Here is an 11,874-nt window from a genome sequence, read left to right on the forward strand (position 1 = left end):
CTGACTGATGAAGGCCAATGTACCAAATGCCCTTTCAAAAACCTTGTCTACCTGTGACTCAAACTTCATGGCACTATGTACCTGCACTCACTGATCCCTCTGCTCGAAAACACTCGCCAGAGCCCTACTATAAACTGTGTAGGTCCTGCCCATGTTGGTCTTCCTGAATGCAACATCTCAAATTTCTCTGTATTAAATGCAGAGAAATTCTCTGTATTAAATTCCATCAACCATTCCTCAGTCCACCTAGCCAAACGTACAAGATCGTGCTGCGATTTTTCACAACCATCTTCACTCTCTGCAATACCACCCACATTTGTATCATCTGCAAACTTGCTAATCTTGCCATATATGTTCTCATCCAAATCATTGATATAGATGATAAACAGTAACTGCCCTGCACCAAACCATGAGGCACACCACTGGCCACAGGCCTCCAGTCCAACTGGCAACCTTCCACTATCATCCTCCGCTTCCTTCCATGAAATCAATTTTCTATCTATTCAGCTATCTCTCCTTGGATCCCCTGCAATCTATCCTTCCAGAGCAGCGTACAACGTGGAACCTTGTTGAATGCTTTGCTGAGGGCCATATATACAACATCTACCCTCATCAACCTTTTTGGTTACATCTTCAAAAAACTAAATCAGATTCATGGGACACGACCTTCCATGTACAAAACCATGCTGATTATCCCTCATCAGCCCATCCATCTAAATGTATATCCGATACATGTATATCCCTCAGAATACACTTTAGTAAGTTTCCATCTACAGATGTTTAACTCACTAGCCTATTGTTCCCAGCATTTTCCCTGCAGCCTTTCTTGAATGGAGGCTCAACATTTTGCACTGTTCGCACACTTTTAAAAACATCCCACTTGGCTGATGTTCCTTGCCCCTCCAAACAACTTGAGTGAGACCTTCTCTCATACCCTCAAAGTTGGTCTTGCCCCAATTTAACTTTTTTACTTGGGAGCCCTTTCTTTCTATAACTATCGTAAATCTGATGAAATTGTGGTCACTGGCCCCAAAAGGCTCCTCCACGAACACTTCATTCACTTGCCCTTCCCAATTTCCCAAGACTAGATCAAGTGTTGCCCTCTCACGTGTGGGCCCCTCTACATATTGCTGGAGAAAACACTCCTGAAAACCTTTGAGCAATTGCACCTCATCGAAACATTTCACACTATTATTTCCCCAGTCAATATTGGAAAACTGATTTTCCCCAGTGAATTTGGGGCTCTTTTAAGAGCCTCCCAGTACCACAGAGTTGTACTAATGTTAGGCGTTAGGACACAGCTTTAATGCAACTAGTTCGACAAACCCACAGTCCGATGCCTTCACACAAAGATCGACCTCAAACATATTGTTTCAATCGGGTATGTTCTGATAGATTAGCAGTGGAAAAAATGGAAGATTCTGAAGTTAATTCCATAACATCTCTTGTGGTGCAATTCACGCACACAATGTCTTTTACGTGTGGCTGGGAACCGAACGAGACGGGAAATCCATGTTCACACACAGATTGAAATTTCTTTTGGTCGATTTTTAAATATGTTTCTCTTTGGCGGACTTTTCAAATTTCAAGTCATTTTGGCAACTGTCGGTTAATTTCCGCGGTCGTCTTGTTGCCGTCTTGGAGAATGAACCAACTTTCGAATTGGACTGTTACACACCACCAATGAGATACAGCGCCGCATCACCAATCGTAAGCGCCTAACGGCATTCCCCCAGAAACTATTAGAAGGGCGAGTGTGGGACCATTTCGTCATTCTGTGTGCAGTAATTAGTCGGAAATGTCTGGGCGAGGGAAAACAAGTGGTAAAGCTCGGACCAAGCCCAAATCTCGCTCGTCCCGGGCCGGGCTGCAGTTCCCAGTGGGCCGTGTTCACAGGCATCTGAGAAAGGGTCACTATGCTCAGCGGGTGGGTGCTGGAGCCCCGGTATATATGGCTGCTGTGCTCGAGTATCTGACGGCTGAAATCCTGGAGCTGGCCGGTAACGCGGCCCGGGACAACAAGAAGTCCCGCATCATCCCCAGACACCTACAGCTGGCCGTCCGCAACGACGAGGAGCTCAACAAGCTGCTGGGAAGGGTGACCATCGCTCAGGGAGGGGTGCTGCCCAATATCCAGGCCGTGCTGTTGCCCAAGAAAACCAGCGCGGCCACCAAGACCAAGTAACTTGGCGAAAAATTAATGTAACGATCCAAAGGCTCTTTTCAGAGCCACCCACAGTGTCTGGAAGAGCTTTTTTTTTTTTTTTATCAAAAAATACTTTATTCAAGTTATAAATATCATTTACAAAACATCATTTTTAAACAAACCCATCCGACATTTCCGGAGGTTACATATTCAATACAGGCATTTACTTAGACATTTACATACATTTACATACATATCCCTTATTTGGAGGGGCGTCTCTCTCCACCACCCCCTGCCCCCCATGTCCAGCAGCGGAAGGACCCTAGACTGTGGTCCTCCCCCACAGGGCCTTGGCGTTGGCTGCACCGAGCTTCAGAGCGTCCCTCAGCACGTACTCCTGCAGTCTGCAGTGGGCCAGTCGGCAACATTCCTTGACGGACAGCTCGCTCCGCTGGGAGGTCAACAAGGATCGGGCAGACCAAAGGGCGTCTTTCACCGAGTTGATGACCTTCCAGCAGCACTCGATGTCAGTCTCGGAATGCGTCCCTGGGAACAGTCCGTAGAGCACAGAGTCCTCTGTGACGGAGCTGCTCGGAATGAATCGTGACAGGGACCCCTGCAGACCTCTCCAGACTCTCCTGGCAAATCCACACTCTTTGAAGAGGTGGGCCACCGTTTCATCTCCGTAGCAGCCGTCCCGAGGGCAGCGTGCGCTGGTAGTGAGGTTCCGGCAGTGCAGGAAGGATCTGACTGGGAGGGCTCCCCTCACCGCCAGCCAAGCCAGGTCTTGGTGCTTGTTGGTGAGTACTGGCGATGAGGCATTTTGCCAGACAAGCTGGGCAGTCTGTTCTGGGAACCACGCCACAGGATCCATGGAGTCATTCCCCTGCAGTGCCTGCAGGACGTTCCGTGCTGACCACTGCCCGATGGACTTGTGGTCAAAGGTGTTGGTCCGGAAGAACCTGTCCACAAACGACAGATGGTTCGGCAATGTCCAGCTGACTGGCACATTGCGTGGCATCTGCGCCAGGCCTATCCTTCGCAACACCGGGGACAGGTAGAACCTCAGCAGGTAGTGGCATTTGGTGCCCACGTGCCTTGGCTCTATGCTCCGCCTGATGCAGCCACACACGAAAGTGGCCATCAGAATGAGGGCGACGTTGGGCACGTCTTTACCCCCGTTGTCTGCCGACTTGTGCATTGTGGCTCGTCGCACCCGGTCCATCGCCGACCCCCAGATGAAACGGAAGACGGCCCGGGTGATCCCCGTGGCGTAGGAGGGAGGGACGGGCCACACTTGCGCCAAGTACAGCAGCCCCGAGAGCACCTCACACCTGATGACCAGGTTTTTCCCCGTGATGGAGAGGGAGCGCTGCTTCCACAGCTCCAGCTTCTTCCCCACCTTGGCTATCCACTCCAGCCAATTTTTGTTACATGCCCCAGCCTTCCCGAACCAGATCCCCAGCACCTTCAGGAAGTCAGGCTTGATGGTGAAGGGGATGGAAGATCGGTCGGGCCAGTTGCCAAAGAGCATGGCCTCGCTCTTCCTGCGGTTTACCCTGGCCCCCGTGGCCAACTCAAACTGGTCGCAGACGCTGATCAGTCTGCGGACCGACCCTGGATCCGAGCAGAAGACGGCGACATCGTCCATGTACAGGGAGGTCTTGACCTGAGTGCCCCCACTGCCTGGCAGTGTCACTCCTCTTATGCTCGCATCCTTCCTGATGGATTCGGCAAAGGGTTCAATGCAACAGACGAACAAGACAGGGGAAAGAGGGCAACCCTGCCTGACTCCAGACCTGACGGGGAAGCTGTCTGATTCCCACCCATTAATTTGGACTGCACTACAGATATCAGAGTAGAGCAGTTGTATCCACTTCCTGATTCCCTCCCCAAAGCCCATTTTGGAGAGCACGTCCCTCATGTACGTGTGCGATATCCTGTCGAAGGCCTTCTCCTGGTCCAAGCTGACCAGGCAGGCATCCACCCGTCTGTCCTGCACGTAGGCAATGGTATCTCTCAGCAGCACCAGGCTGTCTGAGATTTTCCTGCCAGGTACAGCACAGGTTTGGTCCGGGTGGATCACCTGTCCCAGAGCAGACTTGACCCGGTTGGCGATGGCCTTAGACAGGATCTTGTAGTCTACATTCAACAATGTGATGGGTCTCCAATTCCTTAAGTCATTCATCTCCCCCTTCTGCTTGTAGATCAGGGTGATGTTGCCCTTCCTCATAGAGTCTGACATGCTGCCTGCTAGGAGTATATCGTTGTACACTTCCAGCAGGTCTGGGCCCACCCAGTCCCACAGAGCCGAGTACAACTCTGCCGGTAAGCCATCGCCTCCGGGAGTTTTACTCGAGTCAAAGGAATGGATGGAGCCAGTCAGCTCCTCCAGGGTCAGTGGTTGGTCCAGACTCTCCCGCTTGCTGTCGTCCAAGACTTCCGTGATGGAGGACAGGAAGTTCTGGGAGGCGGTGCTGTCTGTGGTCTTTACATCGTACAGATCCTTATAAAAGGATCTGCAGATCTTGAGCATGTCTGTCTGCGAGGATGTTACCGAGCCGTCCTCCTCCCTAAGGCTTTTGATCACAGAGCTCCCCCTGTGAACCTTATGGAAGAAGTAACGTGAGCACGTCTCATCCTGCTCAACATGGCGGACCCTGGACCGGAAGATGATCTTGGAGGATTCAGAGGTAAAGAGCCGAGCTTGCCGGCCCTTCAACTCTCTCAGTTCCTCCCTCACATCCACCCCTCTCCTCTGCAGAAGGAGTAGCTGCTGCAAATCTGTCTGGAGTTGACACAGTTCCCTCTTACCCTGTCTTGCTCTCTGAACACCTTTGGAGACGAAGAACTTCTTGATGTTCTCCTTTGTTGCCTCCCACCAGAGTGTCTGGGAGTCAAAGAGGGGCCTCACAGTTCTCCAACATGCGTAGTCCCTCTTTAGCTCCTTAACGTTCTCCGGGGTCAACAGCTCCACGTTTAGCTTCCACGTCCCTCTGCCCGCCTTCCGGTCCTCCTGTAGGTGACAGGTGGCCTGAAGGAGGCAGTGGTCAGAGAAGAACACCGGGGCGAGGTCGGTGTGTCTGACCGTGACGGCCCTCGATGTGAAGAGGAAGTCTATCCGGGACTGGGCTGAACCGTTTGGTCCTGACCAGGTGAACCGTGGCTGGACTCCGCCTGCAGGGTCACTGAAGGCGTCGCGCAGCTTTGCATCTTTGACCGTTTCCACCAGGAGTTTGGAGGTGCCGTCCAGTCTGTGGTTGGCCCTGCCGGATCGTCCAGCCGCATCGATGATGCAGTTGAAGTCACCGGCCAGAACGAGCGGTCTAGACGTGGCCAGCAGCGGTGGGAGCTGCTGGAGGACGGCCACCCGCTCGCTCCACCTGGGTGAGGCATACACATTTATCAGCCGGAGCGGAGAACCACGGTACATTACATCCACCACCAAGAGACGACCCCCCACCACCTCCCTTACCTCAGTGATGGTGAAGCCCCCTCCCCGCAGCAAGATCCCCAGACCGGACGCACGACAATCATTTCCCCCCGACCATACCGACAGTCCGTGGGGCCACCATCGCGACCACCTCCGATAGCAGCGAAGGTGTGGCAGCCCGCACTCCTGTAAAAAAGTCACATCCGCCTTTACCTTGGCCAGGTACTGCAAGGCGGATACACATCGCACAGTGCTCTTCACACTGCGCACGTTTAAGGATGCCAGTTTCAGCTCCATTGTCCTTTATTGTCCCAGGCGATCCTCCCGCATGCCAATCATCTGGCTCAGTTCCTGCACATTTTTGTCGCACAGGTAGTGGTACAGGTTGGTGGCTTCCTCAGCACAGGGTGTATTTTCTGGCGAAACCACTGCGCTGCTCCCAGTGTCCTGGAGCTGGGGCCCATTGGCCACTGCACTGCTCCCGGTCTCCCGGAGCTGGGGCCCATTGGCCACTGCACTGCTCCCGGTCTCCCGGAGCTGGGGCCCATTGGCCATTGTGCCGCTCCCGGTCTCCCGGAGCAGGGGCCCATTGGCCGTTGTGCCGCTCACGGTCTCCCGGAGCAGGGGCCCATTGGCCGTTGTGCCGCTCACGGTCTCCTGGGGCTGGGGCCCATTGGCACTGCTCCCAGTCTCCTGGGGCTGGAGGGCAACAGACACGTTCTTTCTCTTACCTTCCTCCTCCCCCGTTTCCTTCCTTTGCCTCTGCCTCCGTTGTCGGCTCCTTCCGGTCGTCTCATCCTCCGATGCGGAGAGGCTGCTGGCCTCGTCCTGGGAGAGGACTCTTTTTTGGGACTTGCTTGCCCCCTCCGCCTTTTTCTCCGTGCGCACAGCCTTCAATGTTTTCCTCGACTGTACCACCTTCCATTCCTCCTCTTCCTGTTCCCCCTCTTCCATCGACTCACCCTCGTGGGGAGGGGCCTGGGGTGCTCTGTCCTGCGGTTGGGGGCTCCTGGTGGTCGCGTTGTCCTCGCCCCTGCTCTCCTTTCCTTTTTGGGCTTTTTCCGTGGTAGGAGGCGTCTCGTCCACCCTGGGGGTGCTGGCAGCGGCCCCTCTTATCGCCTGTGCATAAGTGCTTGCTCTTTTAGGGCAGGCCCTGTAAAGGTGGCCTGCCTCCCCACACAGGTTGCAGCTCTTACTCTCTTTACAATCCCTTGTCTCGTGGCCTTCTAACTTGCAGTTTCTGCAGACGACTGTCCTGCATTCTGCCGCCACGTGCCCAGGTTTGTTGCATTTCCTGCACACCCTGGGCTGCCCCACGTACGTCATGTAGCCCCGGTTCCCTCCGATAGCGAACACCGAGGGAGGGTGGACAATGAATCCCTTCCCGTCCACCCTCAGCTTCACCTTTACCTGCCTCTTGCTCGTCCAGATCCCGAACAAGTCCTTTATATCCACGCAGTTCCCGGCCCCTTCGACGTAGCGCGCAAGGAAGGTGAGGACATCCACGACGGGCACATGTGGGTTAAACATGTGCACCGTGATCATCCGTTCCCTCTGGGTGGGGAGGGTGAAGAGCGGCTGCACCTTCAGGAGCGACAGCGGGGCTTCATCCCCCTTCTCCCGGAAGTCCTGCAGCAACTTCTGCCATCCCGCCGGGTTCTGGAAGGTAACGTCGAAAGTGTCTGGAAGAGCTGAATACCGGTTCACAACAACCGCTCTGTGTATCTTGGTCTAAATCCTGCAGAGTAACGATTATATACGCGCACGATGGGCTCCGTCTCAAACCCGAACCCTTTTCTATTTTCTCACCAGACTTTTTTTAAACCAGAAATAAGGAAATCTCCCTTGTACTTCCTGTATGAATGGTGAAGCGCCTAATCTCACTGGTGAGGGGAGCAGCCCATTCATGAGTGGCTTCGTGCACCAATGAACAGGCGGCAACAAGAGAAGCGCCGAAACCAACGGTCAGTCCCCAAAATGAGCTGAAGTTTGAAAAGTCCGCTAACTTTTATTCAATAAAAATCTCCAATAACAAATATAATCTCAGATCTCGGATTCATCATTTCGCCCGTCACTTGTTCCCGATCCATTTACAATAGAAATGGAGCGTGAATTAACTATCCGACATGAGAGATTCCGCGAATTTAATCTTGCATTTACATTAACTGATAAACGATCGCAACAAATACGTTTCACTGAACATAACAGCGGGCGGATTTCTGTGTAAACAGTATTAAGTTACGGTCGGCCACAACTCACAAACTGCGGACGGACGCGAGACTACGGCGCCAAAAGTGATTCTGTGAGCACTGAATCTGTCCTGATTCTGTTTTCTGCTGCACAACCGCCAGCAGCTGGGGTGTCTCGTTGCGGTTTCGCTCGCATTTTTATGTGGGCAGGTTTGGTGAGATGATCCATGTCCAAGCTGTCGAGTTGTGACTTGAAGAGTGATCTCAGTAAAAGCGGGATTTTGGAAAATTAAAAATAGAAAAAAGGTGCAGGAGTAGGCCTTTCGGACCAGCACCTTCATTCAATATGATTACAACTGATCATCCAAAATCAGTACCCTGTTCCGGCATTTTCCCCATATCCCTTGATTCCCACAGCCCCAAGAGCTAAACATTTATCTCTCTTGAAAGCATCCAACGAATTGGCCTCCACTGTTTTCTGTGGCAGAGAATTCCAGATTCACAACTCCTCTTAGTCCTAAAGTTTTTCCTGTTAGTCCTAAATGACCTACCCCTTCTTCTTAAAACCTGGACAAGTTGAGTGAGTGGGCAGATGCAGTATAATATAGATAAAATGTGAGGTTATCCACTTTGGCGGCAAAAACAAGGAGGCAATTATCGCAATGGTGTCAGGTTCGCTACGGGGGAAGTTCAGCGAGACCTGGGTGGCCTTGTGCATCAGTCACTGAAAGTTGGTGTGCGGGTACAGCAGGCAGTGAAGAACGCTGTTGGCCTTCGTAACGAGAGGATTTCAGTGTAGCAGTAAGGAGGTTCTTCTGCAGTTGTATAGGGCCCTGGTAAGACCACATCTGGAGTATTGTGTACAGTTTTGGTCTCTTAATTTGAGGAAGGACATCCTTGTAATTGAGGCACTGCAGGGTGGGTTCACGAGATTGATCCCTGGGATGTCGGGACTGTCATATGAGGAAAGATTGAAAAGACTTGGCTTGTATTCACTGGAGTTTAGAAGGATGAGAGGGGATCTTATTGAGACATATAAAATTATAAAAGGACTGGACAAGCTAAATGCAGGAAAAATGTTCCCAATGTTGGGCGAGTCCAGAACCAGGGGCCAGTCTGAGAATAAAGGGGAGGCCATTTAAAACTGAGGTGAGAAGGAACTTTTTCACCCAGAGTTGCGAATTTGTGGAATTCTCTGCCAGAGGGCAGTGGAGGCCAAATCACTGGATGAATTTAAGAGACAGATAGAGCTCTAGCGGCTAGTGGAATCAAGGGATATGGGGAGAAATTGGGCACATGTTACTGATTGTGGATCAGCCATGATCGCAATGAATGGCGGTGCCGGCTCGAAGGGCCGAATGGCCTCCTCCTGCACCTATTTTCTATGAAATAGCCGCAGTTTGATTAACGTAAACAATTTTGCAGAAAATCGATGCTGAAACAGTACTACAACTCTTTCCTTGAGATAGTGCGTGGCTCTTAAAAGAGCCTTTGGGTTTTAGATTTGTCAGCACTGATGATCTTTACTTGGAACTGGTGTACTTGGTCACCGCCTTTGTCCCTTCCGACACGGCGTGCTTGGCCAGCTCCCCGGGCAGCAGCAGGCGCAAGGCGGTCTGGATCTCCCGGGAGCTGATGGTCGCCCGCTTGTTATAATGAGCCAGGCGGGAAGCCTCGCCCGCGAACCGCTCGAAAATATCGTTGACGAACGAGTTCATGATGCTCATGGCCTCGGAGGAGATGCCGGTGTCAGGGTGCCCGCCTTGCCTGCAGGTTTGGACACGGCTTTCTTTTTTTTTTTTTATCAAAAAATACTTTATTCAAGTAATAAATATCATTTACAAAACATCTTTTTTAAACAAACCCATCCGACATTTCCGGAGGTTACATATTCAATACAGGCATTTACTTAGACATTTACATACATTTACATACATATCCCTTATTTGGAGGGGCGTCTCTCTCCACCACACCCTGCCCCCCATGTCCAGCAGCGGAAAGACCCTAGACTGTGGTCCTCCCCCACAGGGCCTTGGCGTTGGCTGCACCGAGCTTCAGGGCGTCCCTCAGCACGTACTCCTGCAGTCTGCAGTGGGCCAGTCGGCAACATTCCTTGACGGACAGCTCGCTCCGCTGGGAGGTCAACAAGGATCGGGCAGACCAAAGAGCGTCTTTCACCGAGTTGATGACCTTCCAGCAGCACTCGATGTCAGTCTCGGAATGCGTCCCTGGGAACAGTCCGTAGAGCACAGAGTCCTCTGTGACGGAGCTGCTCGGAATGAATCGTGACAGGGACCCCTGCAGACCTCTCCAGACTCTCCTGGCAAATCCACACTGTTTGAAGAGGTGGGCCACCGTTTCCTCTCCGTAGCAGCCGTCCCGAGGGCAGCATGCGCTGGTAGTGAGGTTCCGGCGGTGCAGGAAGGATCTGACTGGGAGGGCTCCCCTCACCGCCAGCCAAGCCAGGTCTTGGTGCTTGTTGGTGAGTACTGGCGATGAGGCATTTTGCCAGACAAGCTGGGCTGTCTGTTCTGGGAACCACGCCACAGGATCCATGGAGTCATTCCCCTGCAGTGCCTGCAGGACGTTTCGTGCTGACCACTGCCCGATGGACTTGTGGTCAAAGGTGTTGGTCCGGAAGAACCTGTCCACAAACGACAGATGGTTCGGCAATGTCCAGCTGACTGGCACATTGCGTGGCATCTGCGCCAGGCCCATCCTTCGCAACACCGGGGACAGGTAGAACCTCAGCAGGTAGTGGCATTTGGTGCCCACGTGCCTTGGCTCTATGCTTCGCCTGATGCAGCCACACACGAAAGTGGCCATCAGAATGAGGGCGACGTTGGGCACGTCTTTACCCCCGTTGTCTGCCGACTTGTGCATTGTGGCTCGTCGCACCCGGTCCATCGCCGACCCCCAGATGAAACGGAAAACGGCCCGGGTGATCCCCGTGGCGTAGGAGGGAGGGACGGGCCACACTTGCGCCAAGTACAGCAGCCCCGAGAGCACCTCACACCTGATGACCAGGTTTTTCCCCGTGATGGAGAGGGAGCGCTGCTTCCACAGCTCCATCTTCTTCCCCACCTTGGCTATCCACTCCAGCCAATTTTTGTTACATGCCTCAGCCTTCCCGAACCAGATCCCCAGCACCTTCAGGAAGTCAGGCTTGATGGTGAAGGGGATGGAAGATCGGTCGGGCCAGTTGCCAAAGAGCATGGCCTCGCTCTTCCTGCGGTTTACCCTGGCCCCCGTGGCCAACTCAAACTGGTCGCAGACGCTGATCAGTCTGCGGACCGACCCTGACACGGCTTTCGGTGGCTCAGACATTTCGTCTCTCGGCCTCAGACACACGAATGTCTGGAACAAGCTCTGAGCGCGGATTAAATAGGCTGCCCCACCTCCCCTATGCTAATCAAGGAATGGGGAAGGTGAGCACTGTCATTGGTCAGTTTGATTCAACTGTTTGATTGGACCATTGAAGCAACCAATCACAGTGCCTCACTGCCACTAATCACAGAGCGCGCCCACTGCCCCGTGTCTGGTGACACTGACAGGGCGGGGGAGGCGGAGTTGGGCGGAGCCGCTGCTGAGAATCATCGATTCTCTCCTTGGAACAATGGAGGTTGCGAGGCAGTCACGCAGGGGCCAGGCTGGGGAAGGACAGCAGATGGGCTTTTCTCGACAAACTGCCGGATTCACAGTCACGGTCGCAGTTCCACAAAAGGACAGCCGTGACCACACATACAACACACATGGAGGTCGTAGGCTCAAGGTGAAGGGGAGAAGATTTAATAGGAATCTGAGGGGTAACTTTTTCACACAAAGGGTGATGGGCGTATGGAACAAGCTGCCAGATGAGGTAGTTGAGGTTGGGACTATCCCAACGTTTAAGAGACAGATAGACAGGTACATGGATAGAACAGGTTTGGAGAGATATGGACCAAGCGCAGGCAGTTGGGACATGTTGGCTTGTGGGGCATATCATATCATATCATATATCTACAGCCGGAAACAGGCCTTTTCGGCCCTCCAAGTCCGTGCCGCCCAGTGATCCCCGTACATTAACACTATCCTACACCCACTAGGGACAATTTTTACATTTACCC

At 52.9% G+C, this 11,874-nt stretch overlaps 2 protein-coding genes across 2 annotated transcripts; one reads left to right on the forward strand and one right to left on the reverse strand.

Annotated features, from left to right (window-relative positions):
• The first annotated feature begins 1,798 nt into the window (after window positions 1–1,798).
• LOC144609471 (histone H2A-like) lies at window positions 1,799–2,185 on the forward strand. The gene has a single exon (XM_078427951.1). The coding sequence runs from the start codon at window positions 1,799–1,801 to the stop codon at window positions 2,183–2,185; it is 387 nt and encodes a 128-aa protein (XP_078284077.1).
• A 7,106-nt stretch (window positions 2,186–9,291) lies between these two features.
• Window positions 9,292–11,095, reverse strand: LOC144609573 (histone H2B 7-like). Its single transcript, XM_078428080.1, has 2 exons — window positions 11,067–11,095; window positions 9,292–9,535 (listed from the first exon to the last, which is right to left on the reverse strand). The coding sequence occupies exons 1-2, from the start codon at window positions 11,093–11,095 to the stop codon at window positions 9,292–9,294; spliced, it is 273 nt and encodes a 90-aa protein (XP_078284206.1).
• Between the last annotated feature and the right edge of the window lie 779 nt (window positions 11,096–11,874).

Source organism: Rhinoraja longicauda, chromosome 34 (assembly GCF_053455715.1).
Source record: "Rhinoraja longicauda isolate Sanriku21f chromosome 34, sRhiLon1.1, whole genome shotgun sequence".
In the NCBI taxonomy this organism is placed as follows: Eukaryota; Metazoa; Chordata; class Chondrichthyes; order Rajiformes; family Arhynchobatidae; genus Rhinoraja; species Rhinoraja longicauda.